Source organism: Lepidochelys kempii, chromosome 1 (assembly GCF_965140285.1).
Source record: "Lepidochelys kempii isolate rLepKem1 chromosome 1, rLepKem1.hap1, whole genome shotgun sequence".
Taxonomy (NCBI): Eukaryota; Metazoa; Chordata; order Testudines; family Cheloniidae; genus Lepidochelys; species Lepidochelys kempii.
Window position 1 is genome coordinate 206,705,877 of NC_136380.1, and position 18,467 is coordinate 206,724,343.

General features: G+C 43.1%; 2 protein-coding genes across 8 annotated transcripts in view; one reads left to right on the forward strand and one right to left on the reverse strand.

Annotated features, from left to right (window-relative positions):
* Positions 1-2,515, reverse strand: part of RABL3 (RAB, member of RAS oncogene family like 3) — a 43,966-nt gene extending 41,451 nt beyond the window's left edge. For 3 of the 6 annotated variants that reach the window (XR_013634541.1, XR_012154692.2, XM_073309633.2), the window contains exon 1: positions 2,367-2,507. Coding sequence is in view for 4 of the 6 variants with exons in the window: in XM_073309633.2 (XP_073165734.1) it covers positions 2,367-2,412 (46 nt within the window). In the remaining 2 variants the exon portion in view is untranslated. Of the gene's footprint in view, positions 1-2,366 lie in introns of all 6 variants that reach the window. The other 3 variants (XM_073309648.2, XM_073309639.2, XM_073309657.2) reach the window with 3 other exon arrangements.
* A 205-nt stretch (positions 2,516-2,720) lies between these two features.
* The window catches only part of GTF2E1 (general transcription factor IIE subunit 1), a 97,166-nt gene continuing 81,419 nt past the window's right edge, over positions 2,721-18,467 (forward strand). Inside the window, exons 1-2 of one of the 2 annotated variants that reach the window (XM_073309620.2) lie at positions 2,721-2,867; positions 10,373-10,543. The gene's annotated coding sequence lies outside the window, so the exon portion shown is untranslated. The remainder of the gene's footprint in view (positions 2,868-10,372; positions 10,544-18,467) is intronic. The other variant, XM_073309614.2, reaches the window with a different exon arrangement.

Sequence of the window (18,467 nt, forward strand, 5' to 3'; positions counted from 1 at the left end):
AAAGGATTAGTGGGTGTTAAATAGCCGTGAGAGTGATAACACTGGGGGGGGGGGGGAGAAACAATGAAGAAGGGACATGATTAATATATTTAAACTAAGTTATTCTAAAATTAAGCTTACTTTTAAGAATTTACACCATGCTCATCATTCATGGTATCTGGTAACTTAACATAGGTCATAGCTTAACAATCTACTTGAAATTTCTGGACAGACCAGAACAAGACAAAAGAGAATTTTATAAAGGAATAGTGAAGAGATAGAATGGATTTTCAGTCAAAGATTGCGAAAATATGTTTAAGCAAAAACTGGATGACTATGGAACATATAAAATTAAAAGCATAATTAGTTGCTTTTATACTTGACAGTGGCTGTTGTACATCCCCATCCTCTGGTTGTTCCCATGGTTTTTGTTGGTTTGTTTGAGTTTCTTTTGCTTGGAAAGGTTTGTCCTCCTCTGACTCAAAGAATTATATTTTTTTTAATTTAATTTTTTTTTTTTTTTTTTTTGGGGAGAGAGTGTCATTAAACCATTCCAGATATTCTAATGGCCTTCATCTGGTCTTATATGACTACGTAACAATATATGTAGTGGAACCTTTGGAAACTAGAATGATACGATTTTGTTTCTTACAGTAATTCTCATTTGCTACCCAATCCCATTAGACCTGGCTTCTTACTGAAGACTTGACTTGTAAAATCGCTTCCTACCATAAGAAGTTAAACCATAGTATCAGAACACACCTGATACAGCTACCCAATTGCTGCACCCTTCCATAGGGAGATCATGAAACTAACAGCAAAAATAACGAGGCGTCCCTGTGGCACCTTAGAGACTAACAAATTTATCTGGGCATGAGCTTTCATGGGCTAGACCCAACCACTCCCGGTCTTTATTCAGGCCTAATCTGATGTCCACATTGCAAATTAATTCCACTTCTGCAATTTCACATTGGAGTCTGTTTTTGAAGTTCTTCTGTTGAAGAAGTACCACTTTTAGGTCCGTTATTGAGTGACTAGGGAGACTGAAGTGTTCTCCGACTAGTTTTTGAATATTATGATTCCTGATGTTAGATTTGTATCCATTTATTCTTTTGCATTGAGACTGTCCGGTTTGACCAACGTACATGGCAGAAGGGTGTTGCTGGTACTTTCTTCAACAAAAAAACTTCAAAAACCGACTCCAACGTAAAACTGCAGAACTGGAATTAATTTACAAACTGGACACCAGCAGATTAGGCCTGAATAAAGACCAGGAGTGGTTGGGTCATTATAAAACCTAAACCTAATTTCCCCAGCCCTATTTTCCCTCTACTGTTACTCACACCCTCTTATCAACTCTCTGAAATGGGCCACTCACATTACCGCTTCAAAAGTTATTTTTCCTCCCTTGGTAGCTTGCTGTCAATTGAATTGTCTCATTAGACTGACCTCACACTTGGTAAGGTAATTCACATCTTTTCATGTATTTATACCTACTCCCGTATTTTCCACTCCATGCATCTGATGAAGTGGGTTCTATCACAGGAAAGCTTATGCCCCAAATAAATCTGTTAGTCTCTAAAGTGCCACAATGACTCATCCTTGTTTTTGCTGATACAGAGGAACAGCTACCACTCTGAAACCTGAAACTAACAGGATTCTTCTGGCGATCATGAGCTCAGTCAAAGGATGCACTAAGAAAAAGCCAATCTGGAAACGCATGTACTTAGTGAAGGGTGGGAACAAGGGGGCTGTTCTGAAGGTGAGGATGAGGACACAGCAGGGCAGACACTATGGGAAGGCCGAAGGAGTTTCGACTGTCGGGCCCAACTCTCACCCCTTTTTCACTTTTACAGGAAGTCTCCTTTGGGGCTGGACTTGTCCCCGTTTACCTTCAGGGCCCAAAGGGGAACCAGTCGGCGCCTTGCGCTGATCCGAAGCGTTGGAAAGCTGCTGAAGGTTCACGTTGGAAAGCGGGATTCCGGCCGTTTCATGCCCAGCCGCAGCTCAGAGGTGAGCTCCGTGCAGCGCCTCGCGGCGAGGGAGCCGGCGGGGCCGCCCTGGGCACCCGCGCGGCCTCCGCACAACACACGCCGCGAGCGGCCCGCGCGCCAGGGCTGTTGCCAAGACACGTGCGTCGGCCGCCGCGTCAGAGCCGGGGCACGTGGCAGGTCCCGACGCGGTTCGGCAGCGGCGACTCACACCACCCGCGGCGCGAGCCGGGTGCCGCTGGCCTGGCGTAGGGGGGAGGGCGGGGCCGAAGGGAACCGCTCCGGGGAGGAGCGGTCCCCGCTGCCCGCGTGTCGCTGGGACACTCGTTCACGCGACAGGCGGAACCGCCCCTGTGCGGGTGAGGGGGTGGGGAGGACCCTCACTCAGTCACTCACCTGAGTCCCCCAGCACCAGCACCTTCACTCTGTCTAACGCAGCCATTTTACCCTGCCTAGCAACACAGCCTCACACGGCACCGCCCCTTCCCGGCGCAGCCGATCATAACCCCCTCTTCTCGGACCATTCACTCAACCAATTGGCTGCCCTCTCCCTCCCGCGCACCACTATATTGCCGCATTCGCTTTTGATTGGCACATGTGGGTCGAGGCGCTCTTCCGAGAGCGATTGGTGCGCCGCCCTGTCAATCCCCTTCTCAGCCGAGGATTGGGCAGCGGCTCCCCGCTCTCCCTCCCGCTTGGTTGGAGCCGATCTCCTCGCGCCCTGGCGAGGGTGGGTCACCTCGGGTGTCCGTCACAGGGGTGCGCCGCCGGGGTGGGGGAAGGGGCGGCCCGGCGGAGTGATACCATAGGTGTGCGCCGAGAGCTGTGTATGACGTGAGGTGACGGAGTTGCCGAAAGCGCCGCCTGGAGACGAAGCCAGCCCGGAGCGGCCGGCAGGTCAGTCCCGTGCCCCAGCGCGGGGGGCGGCTGCTGCCGCTGCCGCTGCTCCCCGCGCGCTGCCCCCGGGCACGCGGGGCGGCTTGTGCTGAGATCTTGGGTTCCCGGCGCCGGCGCCGACGGTTGGCTCCAGGCGGAGGCGCCCCCCCCTCCTCCCTCCCCGGACGGCGCTGCCGGGGGAGCGGGGCCGCGTCGTTCTCTGGCTTTTAAAGCCGGCCCGCGGCGCGCGCGGGGAAGGGGGTTAAACGGCGCCGGGGCATCCTCGGGCTGCCGCGGCCGCCCCGCGAGACGCGCCACGTGCTTTGTGCGGGGCTGGCTGGGCTCTCTGCGGGGAGCGGGCTTCGGCCCAGTGTCCTCGCAGACCCCCGGCAGGCCCCCCTCTCCCCTTTGGGCCCTATTGATGCCGTGCTCATCATCAGTCCTGCACGCGTCTGCTGGCCGGTGAACTCTGCCTTGCATCCGGCTCCCCCAGCTCATGAATGTTTTGCGTGGGGGGACTGATCGCTTTCATACCCGATCCTTTCCTAGTCTCTGGTTACACCTTGTTGTTGGAGAGACGTTGCTGAGTCGTTCCAGACCCAAGATGTAGGCGTTTCGTTTTAAAAATACAAAAAAAAATTACATCACAGACATGGAAAAAGCAGCGGGATGGGAGGGAAGGCATAGTGGGGATAGAGAAATTATACAAGGGGATCTAGGCTGGGCGACTAGAATCATGAACTGAAAACTCGGAGATTCAGGTTAGGAAAAATTCAGCTAATATAGTTGGGGGAGGGGAATAATCAGAAACAATATACAATAGGAGGAAGGAATGCCATAAAAGACCAGGAGGCAGTGATAGAAAGCAAGGGAGCCATAAGTTTGCAGTATGATGTTGCTGCAAAAATGAACATCTTGGATTCCAAATGATAGGACTTACCCCTCTCTCTAGCTAGTTCTTGTGGTTGGTACAGTCTCCCTGATTGGAGTAATGGCATGAAATTAAGACTCATAGCACATCTTTTCAACCACCTTAATTTTATCTCCCTTCCTTGTATTTACACCCAATGTTCATAAGCTGTTATGCCTCCACTTAGTTGTTGCTTAGCTACACTATTAGAAGAGCCAGATCATTCCTCATAAAATACATAAGTTGGTTCCTTTAGCCTCTTGATCACTTTTGTTACTTTTCTCTGACCTCTCATCAGTTTGTCAATTTCTTTCTGGTAATGTGGTGCCTAATACCAAATAAAGCATTCTAGGTCCAGTTGTGTCTGAGGCATTAAAAAAGGCATTATCTCCCTGTTTGTCAGAAACTGTGCAAGGAGAACGTATTAAGCTCTTTGGACTGTGATAGTGAAATCATATGAGTTTTTAGAAAGGATTCTGAGATTTGTATGAGAAACATATTACTCAAATTGACCCACCAGATTGTTAACTTCATTGGAAGTAATTAATTTATTCCATTGTGGTCCCACGAGTTATACTTTTGGTGGAGGAGGATTAGATTCTTCTGCTGGCATCTGCTACAGTGTCTCTAAGGTGCCACAAGTCCTCCTTTTCTTTTTGCGAATACAGACTAACACGGCTGTTACTCTGAAACCTGTCAAGTATAATTGTAGGTACTCATGGATTCCTATGCGATTATACAATCCTTAGGAACATATACATATCCGGTGTCAGACTACTGGTCTTCTTAGTTTGGTAACCTGTCTTCAGTGGCTATCAATATCTGCTGCATGAGAAATAGACAGTCCCGGCCGTGAAAGCTGGTCAGTTGTACAGTGCTGCAGGGACTAGAACACAAGAATAAGAATGGGAAGACTTGAGTTCTGTTCCTTGTTTCTGTCACTGACTCAGTGTGGCCTTGAGCAAATCAATCTCTCTCTCTCTCTCTCTCTCTCTCTCTCTGCTTGTGTCCATATGTGCAAAATGGTGTAATGTTTCTCCATCGCTGAGGAGTGCTTTGAGATCTGTGGAATGAAAAGTGCTGCATATGTGCTAAGCATTACTGTTGCACAGGGTTGAGTTTGCATACACGTGAAAGAATTACACTCTGATCCTGCAGTGTTCAGTTTATACCCTGAAATGTGGGGACTTCATTACCTTTGTGTCATTTTACTGCCTCTGGTTCCAAATGTTAATTGCAAATTTAGTCAGGTGTTTCTTAATTCCAATCACCGTATCGGACTCTAACCATCTTCAGCAAATCCCACAGGATCTTTATGTACTGCAGTGAAAATATTCCCTTTTATTTCTTCTAAAATCACATACCATTAACTTATGTGACCATTTGCTTTTATATTATGAGATGGCAGACTTAAAAGAAATTGATCTGTTTTCACTTTAATCTATTATTTCCCCCCCTCTAATTTCCACTTCTGCTGAGAGGAGTCCTCTAGTAAACATAAATATAAAAAAGTATGTCAGCTAATCTCTCATGGTGTCTATAGATGAGGAAAAGCAGGAGAAAGGAGGTGCAGTGATCACATTTTGAAGAGACTGAGCACAGGGTTTGCTGGAGCCTCCAGGAAGTCGGATTTGGAATGCTCCAGGAAGTATCAGAGAGAAGCTATGGTATTTAAAACTAGTCTGGTGTAGAGGCAGTTTTGTATGGTGGGAACAAGAAGAAGGATCTGTAGCCCATGGTGGAGAAAAGGATAGAACAGTGTAGAGATTAGGAAGGATGCTCATTTACCTGCTTCTGAAATAGGCAGCTGGTGGAGATTTGTGCTTGAGGGTAATATATTGAAGTTACATATCCTAATTAGACATTTCTATGAATGGAATTTTCCCCACTGCCGTTCTGTGGAATCAGCTTATTTTCCCTCTTTTCACTCCTCCTTGTGAAGGAGGATTGAAAAATGGTCACATCAGCTTCAGCTTTTCATCCACTGGAAGACTTCAAGCTAAACTTCACCAGGTTTGCTGAGGAAGAAGCCAGCAATCAAATCTGGGACTCTTACATGGCTGCACAAGTAGGATACTGGACAACCTGGATCATGGAGGGAGAGTGTGTATTGTTATCTATGTAATGCCATAACTTTGCATATCAGCTGTCAGAGACTTTTAAAAAGGCATGGTCCCTGGCCTCTGGATTTTTGATCTGTATTAAACGAATCTAAAATATGAATATAACAGATGCAGAAAGCAGGTTGTGAAAGATGGGGAGAGGATTAAAATAAACTGTGAGTCATATTGTGAGTCAGTCATAAGTTCTAATATTTATAAGCAGAGACTGAAGTCTAGTGGTTGGGGGAAAATGGAGTTGGGACTTTGGGTTCTCTGTTTTTTCGCAGTGACTCGCCTGTGACTGGACAAGTCATTTCATCTTTTTGCCTCAGTTTTCTCCTTCTGTTCTCTTCTACGTATGAGCAGCATGAGGCTTAATGAATGAGACCCCTAGGTGAAAGTCACTAAAGGAATCAGTTTTTTCATGGTCAGTGTATATAAAAACATCTTCTGTATTTTCCACAGTATGCATCCGATGAAGTGAGCTGTAGCTCACGAAAGCTTATGCTCAAATAAATTGGTTAGTCTCTAAGGTGCCACAAGTACTCCTTTTCTTTTAAAGGAATCAGTATAACTCTAGTATTTTATCAACCTCAATGATGTAGACTAAAATAAATGAGAAGTTACAGGTGTAGTAACCAAATAAAAGTTGAAGATAAAAATGGCCACTTGACTTTTAAAATAAATATATTTCTTTTAAAGTCACTGATCTTGCTGACATTGTTGTCCCAAGTTTTTGGCTTCTAAATGCTGTTATCCTCACTTATGTCCTCCCATGTTAGTCAAGTAAAGTGGGAAGGAAGATGGATGAGGCATCACTGGCAGAAATTCTGTTTGGCAAAGAGTTCTTGAAATAATTGTTGTGGCTGAAATAAGGTGAAAAAAGGCTTCACTGTTTCCTGCATAGCTTTGGCAAAGTCCTGGGTGGTGGAACTGTTCCATCTGGTTTATATGCTGGCTGTTCTGGGCTCTTTGCACCCAATGACAGTTCTTTGCTGTAACTGTTAAAGGGCTAGCTGTCCCTCTTCCCTTCTGGTCTCTCCAAGTGCTAGACCTCATGTCTTCACTTCACTTGGGGGGGAATTCCACAATTCTCCCACTCTTAGATTAGGTCATGGACTGCAGCACCCTATGTATCCACTAGGCCTACACAGTTGGTCCTACTGGGTTAGGCATCTGTGGTTCTTCCCTTTTGAGCATCTGTGACCAATGGTGTATATAGTGACCAGACAGTCTTTTTAAACAAAATTGTTTATTCTCACAATAAGAACAAAGCATTTAGAGCAAAGGGGGATTTTAAAACAGTCTACAAGCATGTCTATCATACCAAAGGCTTGCTACCCCCTGATGATCACCTAGGCAGGCCTAACTTCATATACGCCAGTGGGTGTTTGTATCAGCCTGGTTTCCTGGAAGATCTCCCCAACGACTGCCTCCCTCTCTTTTGAGTCCCTTTTTAAACTTCTAGAGTGCTTTTGATCTTGTGTTTCCATGTCTCTTCCTGTCCAGCATTGTTTCTTAACCTGCTACGGGCTTACCAAGCAATGACTTATCTGGAGCCATTGTTTTTCCCATTATTAAATCAACAGATTCATACGTAAACATCCCCAATAATTAGGTTTGTATACAGTATTCATAAATTATTACAAAACAGTTCCATGTCCATTATGCTTGTTATGAAATTTCTTCAGATTTCTTTGCATGTATAATGAATTCAAGCTTAGCTTCTGCATGTGTACGCTTGAGAACTGGAAGTGGAGGCAGTGGTCTTGCTCACTTGAATTTTAACCTGTGATGGATGTTTGGGCTTTGGAGGTACTGAGGATGCATGTGCTACCAACTGTGAGTTGGATCCATGTCCTTCGAGTCAGCAACAGTCAGCAAGAAGTTGTTGGGGACCATTACTAGAACTGATAGTTATTTGTGGCAGGAGAGCAAGGTGCCAACTTCTCTTAAAGAAGAAATTCATTAGACCCTTCCTCAGTGAATTCTCTTGATACTGATATGCTCTCTAACCATTGCTCTATCTCAAATCTCATATATTTGAGGCAAGATTGAGAAGTCTGTGGCAAAATAACTCCAGCTGCATATAGATTTTTCATGTTCCTGCCTATAAGCAGTTTGGTTTTAGGGCTTAGTATAATATGCAAGTTGCATTGGTGGTGGTGGAAGATCAAGTGTCCATGATTATTTTTAGGTCTGTCATCTGCCTTCAGTATTGTCAACTAATTTGCATACTGTAGGGGGGGTTGAATAGGTCTCCCTTTGGTGATATTATTTCTTACTATCTGGGTCTTCTCTGAAAGAGATACAGGACAATTGCCTGTCTACCACAAAGGTGCTGTTCTGCAGAAATTTATTTAGTCCTTAACATTTTATTGGGATGGGGGGTTAGTGAGGAAGAGTGTGGGCTGCAAAGTATCCAGTAAGCTTACGTCTGAGCTTTATATTTCTGTCTCTTGAAAGTGACCACTGTTGCATTGAAAAAGTCTAAGACTATGTTTACACTACAAGCACTACAGTGGCACTTGCTACAGCAATGGAAGGGGTCCCTCCCTGCAAGGCGGTAGCTGACAGACAGAATAATACTTCTGTTGAACTAGCGATGTCTATACTTGGACGTAAGATGGCTTAACTACGTCTCTCAGGGTTATATATTTGGGGCATAGAGGACGGTTAACGGGTGAGGTTCAGCCTACACAAAAGTATATTTGCTAGATGAGGGGTAATAGTTAAAGGAAATAGTGGAAAATCTGCTGGCCCTTCTTGCTAAATTAAGTCCATCATTTTCAGTGTGTACAATCTAGGGAATCTTGTTGGATCCCTAGTTGCTACTGCATATTGAAGTACCAATGATTGCCACATGCATTTATCATCTGTACTTGCAAGAAAGCTGTGCCCTTTCCTTTAGGAAGGCTGTGTTTATTTGGACCTTTCTCAACTCTAAGTTTAAGCTACTGTATTTAAAATTTAAGCACTACATGAGGCTGTACCTTAAAAGCATTTTGAAACTGTACCTAGTACAGAATTCCGCAGCCCACTTATTGAACAGGGTCTGTGGAGAAAATGTCTTTCACCTATGCTCTGTGATAATCATAGGGCAGTGTTTCTCAAACTGGGGGCCCTAACCCAGAAAGGAGTAACAAGGCTATTATAGGTCGCGGTATTGCCACGCTTTCTTCTGCGCTTTCTTCAGAGCTGGGCATCTGGAGAGCGGTGGCTGCTGGCTGGATGCCTAGCTCTGAAGGCAGTACCACTGCCAGAAGTAGTGCAAAAGTAAGGATGGCATGGGGGGTTGTCATTTTTTGGGAGGGGTTGTCACACCCTTAAATATTTTTAAAGGTGGGCCCAGCAAAAAAACGTTTGAGACTCCACCCCCTGCCCTGTCATAGGGTATGCACAGCAAGCAAGCACCCGTGGCTGGCCTGGGTTAGCTGATTCTGGCTGGGGCTATAGGGCTATAAAACTTTTGGGGTGCCATAGCTGGGCAAGGGGGCTGGTTCCAGAGCCCAGGTTCCAGCTTGAGCCCAAACGTCTACAGCGCAGGTTTATAGCCTGGTAGCCCAGGCCTGCCATGGGTGTTTAATTGCTGTGTAGACATCGATAGAGTTGAAGGCCAGAAGAGACCACTGGATCAGCTTGTCTATCTTCCTGTATATTACAGGCCATCAGCACACTAAACACAACAATGGAAAAGACGCCCAAGTAAATGAGCCCACAGGAGACTAGACTATTACCTGGTATGGGCAGAAATTAGGAGGGACCAAGGTGTACCTTGAGGTCCTCCAAGGACAGGGAAATGATTAAATGGGTTATACCCAGATAAACCTGGCAAGTGACCCACACTCACACTGCAAATATGTTGATTCAAAAAGGAGGGGGGCTGGTGGCAGGATACTTTAGGTGAGGGGTTCTTGTCCTTGGAACTCCGTTCCCTCCTTGTTCCACAGCAACCTGTATTTAGTGACTTTTGGACATGTCATTAGATACTTCCCCTCCCAGCTAGTCTTTTGCTGACGGAGGGGGGTGGGGGTGGTTATGAGAGCGGATATTTGAGGTCAGATTTTTTTTTGTGGGGAGGGAAGAATTGCTTCTTTTGAAACTATGGGTTTCGCCCTTCGCTCAGCTCTGACATGCTTTATTTAAAATAGGTCTTCATAGAAATGTGATAAGGTGCCTAGAGCCTGAAATAAGCACAATTAATGAATTTGAATAAATAAAGGCCTACAGCAGAGTCTGCCTTCACATGCACCCTTGATTTACAGTGACTTAAGGGAGAGCCTGGGCAGGGTGGATTGATTGACATCAAAGCAATTTAAATCACCAATTTTAATTATGATTTAAGCCAGCAAGCAGGAAACATTGATTTAAATAATAGTTTTCATTGTTTTGCATTTATGCTTTTTAGTTATTTTCCTAATGATTCTCATTAGTTGGTAAGCCATTAAATGTTAATTTTTTGCAACTGAATATAGTCTTAACACAAAATTTTGGTGCTTCTTTTTGCTAACCAGGAGGATGCATTATAGGGATGTAAAAGGTTAACCGGTAAGCAATAGTCTTACCGGTTCACCTCTCTTAACCGTTAACCCTGCGCCAGCCCCAGTGGCCCCGGGCTGGCCGGAGCAGGCCTCAGGCAGATCAGCTCCAGTCCCAGCCACGCCAGCCGGCAGGATCGTCCCCAGGTGCTTAATTGTTTAAATAACATATTTTAATCATTTAAACGGTTAACTTTTTAAATGGTATTTACATCCCTAATGCATTATACCTTAGCACATTTATTTAAACAGTTATACAGTTTAACTTACATTTATTAAGATTCTTAAACTTTACATTCAAGTTTTGATGCATTTCTTGTTTACTAGATTGGTTGGGGGTTTTTTGGTGATTATTTTGTGTCAAGCTCTATTTGGATGGAAATTCAAATTCAGTCAAATGCACAAAAACATTATTTTATTTCTTTATTTAATAAAACTACCTTAAAAAGCTAGGCACGTAAGAAATTTATCAAACATGTTTTGCATTTAAAACTGACTTATTAAACAAAGGAAGCATTATATGTAGTTAGTGAGTTGAACTGATTGTTTCTGGTCACTGTTTCCTTCAGGATTTTAGAACTAATGGATCTTATCCTCTCACACTTTGTTTTTATTCTTAGATTGGAAAAGGAAAATAAGCTTTTCCACTTTTTCAATTCCTAATCGGTTTCTTAACTCTGAATGAACTAGTCATTGAACTGAACTGGTTGAATAAACAGAAATGAAAAAAATATTCTCTCTGCACCTGCAGAAAAGGCTACTGCTATCAAAAACTGGGCTAGCACTTCAACAAACTCTGGTGCTTAGCCAGTGACTTCCCACCAGTTCAGTGGTTTAGTTTTCTTTAAAACTTGGCAGCAAACGTACTGCTTAATATTATTTTTTATGTTTAATTTAAATGATTTTAATAGATTATAATGTTAGATGTTAAAGTAGGTTGTCAATTTCAAATTAACTTTAAATTGTTTTATTTTTAAAACATAAACCTGTATTAAATTTAAATTAAAAATCTGATTTTTAAATGTTATTTTAATCTATTTTTATCCATCCTGAACTTGGCAGGCTCATCCAAAAGTAGAGTTTAGTCCCATGCAACTGTAAATTTGTCTTGATAAATCATTCTTGTTTGACATGCAACTTTTTCCTACTTCTCTCACTCTAAAACAACCATGGCACAGCCCAGTTTTAGGGGTTGTTTAGCATTTTATTGTTACAAAATATTTTGCTTTGTCTACCTATGTAAAGAAATTTTACATTTTACATTTACATTTACATTTTACATTTTACAAAACCTGAATCCTTTTAAAATATGTCACTAACTCCTGGAGAAACTGAGACATTAATGGGAGTGACAGTGTCACTTTCACTAGACTATCATAGGTGGTCTGATGTCTCTTGCTTCCACTCTCATCCCTTAGTAAGGAAAGTGGGAAGTTGTCTGATACTTCTTTGAACATGAGGATAAAAAAACAGGTGTCCTCTAAGCATTGATAGCCATGAATTACCCCTGCCCTAATGGAGCAAGTAGTTGATTATTCCAGCAGAAATCTACATTTACTATAATCTGTATCTGAGCAATGAAGTGCTTAAAATGCAGTAAATATTTCAGTTAATGTTTCAGCAATTGCCTGAACTCTACCTCCTGTGCTCCTGCCATACTCTATTAAGAGACCTAAACCACCTTTCTGGGCTACCTCTGTTGGGTCAAAACTCACGTCACCCCCTGCCTGTGCCCCTCACTATTAAGGGATCCTCTTGTAATCTGGGAATACTGTGAATAGGAGGCTAAATAGGGATTAAAGCAAGTATGGTCTATTTGGGCATGCGAACAGGGCTGTTTGAAAAGTGGAGTTGATCTTTATGGGTTAATGCCAGCTTTGTCTTTACACATTTGTCACTGGCAACTATTTCCCATGCCACATTCAGTCAAGTGCAAATTACTGTTAGGTTACCAAAGGGAGTTTCCAAGAGCCCAGTTATATTCCTCCTTCACCTTGTTCCCATTTTAATGAGTGAATGACTGGAAGAACTCATCACTAGGTGACTTGGAACACATGTTGTCATCTCCTTGGAAAGGGCAGAGACCTCATTTCTAGCATGGATAGGAAATGCCAAGTCACCGCTTTTGCCTTAGTGGCCTGACTTTGTATTGAAAGGTTGCTCGGACTCCCTGCTTTTTGGTATCTGTGGGAGGGGCTGAACTTTGTAGCTCTGTAGTTGGTATAAACCAAGCTATTTCACTGGCTCATTCAAGTGTTCACTCTCTTCAAAGACAATATTTCTCCCCCAAAGCAATAAATATGTTGCAAGGCATCTTCCCTTGCCTTAGTGACAATGTCATGCTGACATCTCTGCATCACGTGGCTGCAATTCTTGGAAAGTGTGAGAGTGCGTTAGGAGAACTCATATTGTCACGTGCTGAGCAGGTTTGTTAAGATGGAAGAACTGTGTGGGAGAGGATGGCATAGAAGAAATCAGAGAAATTGGCACTTGAGTAGGTGGGGCTGTCCACTGAAGTATAAAGAGTCAAGAGTTTGGATCAAGCACAAACTGATTTTCTAAAGAGAACAGATAAAATGGGAATGAACACAGAGAAGGAAGACCTAAAAAGTGAGTTCTAGATATGCATTTATGAGAGTGTTACTTTTTTTCCCCCTTTTGACTCCATGCTGGTGGAGAACACTGATGGCCCATTTACACTAAGACTCCTATCAATGCTAACTAGTGGAGATAAATAATGTTAGTAAGAGGAAACTTCTAAAAATTTACTCAGTGTAGTACTTTTTTTATGTGGGATGTGGAGAGTTAACTGTTAAAATGCCCCATCTGATTGATTTTATGGCATGGGTTTACTTTTCACAGAGGAGTTGGAGATGGATATCCAAACACTGCCTTCTTTCTGCCATTTGTAGCATGCAACCTATTCACATTGGTGGGCATTCGGTATCCAAGCTGAGGGCAGGATACAGCCCTGAGTCAGGAAAAAAGCATGGGGGAAGGGAGTGCCAGGAGAGAATGGGGGAATGATTTTTTTTGTTTGTTTTTTTTTACTCTGCAAGAACTGAGGAGGAGGAAGGAGGCCAGGGATAGACCAATTTTAACTTCTTTATTATTGAGCTGTACCATATAAAGCCTAATTACTCAGCCACCAAGATCATCAGGTCAGGTAAACTGAGAGGAGCATAATCTTCAGCTGCAGCAAAGACATGAGGGAGGGAAGGGATACAGTGGGGTTTGGAGGGGGATTGAAAAGAGGCAACGCTTGAGTTGGTAATGGCAGAAAGGCAGCTGTCACTAAGGAGAGGGGGTCTGTGCATGTGTCAGGTACCAAGAACTCACTGTTTGCAAGCTTTTCTTGGGCTGCAGAGCATGGTATTGTTCTATAAATAATTGCGAGCAAAATCCTAAGCAATCTCAGCTGACAGGTGATTCAGCAGCTGTTGAGTCACGTGCAGGGCTTAGTGATTGCACAGTGATGGCTCATTAGTGTGCTCAGATGAAGAACATCGAAGGCTTTCTTGCTGCCAGGGTGATGGTGCTCCCTGTCAGCTCTGAAGAATATGAGTCCTGGATCTCATGGTTTGGGAGAGTAGGGGTTTGTGATAGTAATGACAAGACAGGATATTAGTGCAGGCTTTCTCTCTATATATTTCGTCCTCCTCCTTTAATTGTGGTCTGTCCGCTCTAGAAGTGGAAGGTGACAGAGAGGACTCATGGAAGTGAACACCAAGACAGGTAAAACTGTCTCCTGATGGTGAAATATCCCAATTTAAATTCCCTTGGATTAAGAAAATGTCTCATAAACAATACCAGGTTTACTATGACGCCCATGTCAGGTCCACCCTGGGAAGGGGCCCGTAATGACTCTAGCACCGGGGCTGCGGCAGGAGAAGGGACACAGAGAGCTCCAGCCCCAGGGCCATGGTAGGGGGTGCAGAGACATTTATTCTAATTAAGTTTATGAACAGCCATCAGCTGGAAAGTAGCTCTCCTTAACTGGAAAGAAGAGATCTTTATGAGCAAGGCCGGATTAACCGTTTTGGGCTTGGTGCCAAACATATTTGTGGGCCCCCTTGGGGAACAAACTTGGTCCCTGGATCCCACTTCCAGCCCCGCCTGCTATAGTGGGGGCTTGAGACGTCCTCCAGTCCTGGGGTTGCATGCAGGTTGACAGGTCCTCGAGCCCCAGGGCTGTAGCGGGGGGGCAGAGAGAAAGTGCAACTTTCAAATGTAGATTTTTTTTATTTTATTTTTTTTTACATAACTGCACTCAAATATAAAACAATGTAAAATGTCTTCTTTACCTTGCAATGCTGGCTACAAAAGTACCATGTGAATGCCTGTTCTCGCTTTCAGGTGACGTAATTAAGAAGTGGGCAGCATTTATCTCCTGCAAATGTAAACCAACTTGTTTGTCTTAGCAATTGGCTGAACAAGAAGTAGGACTGAATGGACTTGTAGACTCTAAAGTTTTATATTGTTTTGTTTTTTAGTGCAGTTATGTAACAAAAAAATCTACGTGTGTAAATTACACTTTCAGGATAAAGAGACTGCACTACAGTCCATTGAAAAATACTGTTTGTTTGTTTTTTTGGTTTTTACAGTGCCAATATTTGTAATAAAAAGAATATAAAGTGAGCGCTGTACACTTTGTATTCTGTCTTGTAATTGAAATCAATATATTTGAAAATGTAGAAAAACATCAAAAATATTTGTAATAAACAATAGAATACCCATTTAAATTTAATAGTGCGATTAAAACTGCAATTAATCACAAATATTTTTTAATCAAGTTAATTTGTTTTGAGTTAATCACGTGAGTTAACTGCGATTAATTGACAACCCTAGCAATAGCCAATTTAGAATATTTTGAATGTGTAGTTGGGATTATGTTTTCCAATGTGTATTACTTTGCATTTATCAACATTGAATTTCATCTACCATTTTGATGCCCAGTCACTCAGTTTTGTGAGATTCCTTTGTAACTCTTCGCAGTCTGTTTTGGCCTTACCTATCTTGAGTAATTTTATGTCATCTGCAAACTTTGCTGCCTCACTGTTTACTCCTTTTTCCAGATCAGTTACGAATATGTTGAACAGCATTGGTCCCAGTACAGATACCTGGGGGACCCTCCCCCCCATTTATTCTCTCTATTCTGAAAACTGAGCATTTATTCCTACCCTTTGTTTCCTATCTTTTTAATCAGTTAATGATCCATGGGAGGACCTTCCCTCTTATCCCAAGACTGCTTACTTTGCTTAAGAGACTTTGGTGAGGGACCTTGTCAAAGGCTTTTTGAAAGTCTAAGTACACTATATCCACTGGATCACCCTTGTCCACATGTTTGTCGACCTCTTTGAGAGAATTCTAATAGATTGGTGAGGCATGATTTTCCTTTACAGAAGCTGTGTTGAATCTTCCCCCAACAAATTGTGTTCAACTATGTGTCTGATAATTCTGTTCTTCGCTATAGTTTCAACTAGTTTGCCTGGTACTGAAGTTAGGCTTACTGGTCTGTAATTGCCAGGATTGCCTCTGGAGCTTTTTTTAAAAATTGGCATGACATTAGCTATTCTCCAGTCATCTGGTACAGAAGTTAATTTAAGTGATAGGTTACATACAATTTCATATACGACTTCCTTCAGAAATCTTGGGTGAATACCATCTGGTCCTGGTGACATATTACTTTTTAATTTATCACTTAAACGTCCTGTATTGACACCTCAATATGGGACAGTTCCTCAGATTTGTCACCTAAAAAGTATGGCTGCGGTGTGGGAATCTCCCGCACATCCTCTACAGTAGCTGTTTTCAAACTGTGGGTCGGGACCCCAAAGCGGGTCACAACTGTATTTTAATGGGGTTGCCAGGGCTGGATTAGATTTACTGGGGCCTGGGGCCAAAGCCCAAGGGTTTCAGTCCTGGGCAATAGGGCTCAGGTTACAGGCTCCCTGCCTGGAGCTGAAGCCCTTTGGCTTTGCGCCCCCCTCCTCCCATCCCAGGGCGGTGTGGCTTGGGTGGGCTCAAGTTTCAGTTCCCCCCTCCTGGGATCATGTAGTAATTTTTGTTATCAGAAGGGGGTTGCGGTGCACTAAAGTTTGAGAACCCCTGCTCTACAGTGTAGATTGATGCAAATAATTCTTTTAGCTTTTCCGTGCTGGTCTTGTTTTCCCTGAGTGCTCGTTTAGCACCTCAGTCATCCAGTGACTCCACTGATTGGTTTGTAGGATTCCTGCTTCTGATGTATTTAAAAAAAAAATCTGCTGTTAGTTTGTGTGTCTTTGCTAGTTGCTCTTCAAATTCTTTTTTGGGCTGCCAAATCATACTTTTACACTTGACTTGCCAGAGTTTATGCAACTTTCTGTTTTCCTCCATAGGATTTGACTTCCAATTCTTAAAGGATGCCTTTTTGCCTCTAACAGCCTCTTTTACTCTGTTTGTTTTTTGTTTTTTTTTGTTTTGTTTTGGTGGTCTTGCTGTTTTTTTTATTTGGGGTATACATTTAATCTGAGCCTCTATTATGGTGTTTTTAAAAACGTTTTCATGCAGCTTGCAGGCATTTTACTCTTGTGACTGTTCTTTTCAATTTCCATTTAAGTAGCTTCCTCATTTTTGTGTGGTTCCCCTTCTTGAAGTTAAATGCTACTGTGGTGGGTTTCTTTGGTATTTTACCTCCTTCCCCCCCCCCCCCCCAGGTTTGTTGCTATTACCAAGCTGTACCTATATTCACCTCTTGAACCAGATCCTGTGCTCCACTTAGAACTAAATCGAGAATTGCCTCTTCCTTTGTGGGTTCCAGGATTAGCTGCTCCAAGAAGCAGTTGTTAATGGTGTCTAAAAATTTTATCTCTGCGTCATGTCCTGAGGTGGCATATACCAGTCAATATGGGGATAGTTGAAATCCCCCATTATTAGTGAGTTTTCTATTTATATAGCCTCTTTAATCTCCCTGAGTATTTCATAGTCACCATAACCATCTCAGTCACGTGGTCAGTAGTATGTTCCTACTGCTATACTCTTGTTGATCAAACATGGAATGTCCATCGATAGAGTTTCTGTGGTACAGTTTGATTCATTTAAGATTTTTACGATATTTGTGTCATAAACATACAGCTAAGGGTAGTATAAAATCCCTCCTTTACCTGTAAGGGGTTAAGAAGCTCAAATAACCTGGTTGGCACCTGACCAAAAGGACAAATCAGGGAAGAAGATCCTTTCAGATCTGTGGGGGGAGGTTTTGTTTTGCGCTCTCTTTGTTGCGCTCTCTTGGACAGAGAGGGACCAGGGTAGGAAAAGCCATCTCCTAAAACCCTACTTGAAATAAGCATCCAAGATTACAAAAATTGTAAGTAATAGCAAGGAAATGTGTTAGCTTATTTTTTGTTTTAGTTTGCGAGTTTTCCTTGTGCTAAGAAGGAGGTTTATTCCTGTTTTTTGTAACTTCAAAGTTTTGCCTAGAGGGGAATCCTGATTGGTTTTTAGTGTCCTAAAAACCCAAGTGTCTGGTCTGTGCTCACCTTGTTTACCTAGTTGGTTGGTATATTATTCTCAAGCCTCCCCAGGAAAGGGGGTGAAGGGACTTGGGGGGATATTTTGGGGAAACAGGAACTCCAAGTGGTCCGTTTCCTGAATCTTTGTCTAACTCACTTGGTGGCAGCAGCAGAAACCGTCCAAGGACAAGGAAGGATTTGTGCCTTGGGGAAGTTTTTGAAATAAGCTTAGGGGGTCTTTCATGCGTGTCCCCACATCTGTACCCCAGAGTTCAGAGTGGGGAGGGAACCCTGACAATTTGACTCTATGCTTTCTTTCTCATATAATGCTACACCTCCACCATTACAACCTACTCTCATCCCTATATATTTTGAATTCTGGTATTAGTGTCCCATTGATTACCATTGTTCCACCAAGTTTCTGTGATGCCTATTATAGCAATATCTTCATTTAATACCAGGCACTCGAGTTCACCCATCTTACTATTTAGATTTCTGGCATATGTATACAAGCACTTATAGAATTTGTCAATCTTTAGTTGTCTGCCTTCATGTGATGTAATTGAATGGGACTCCTTTTC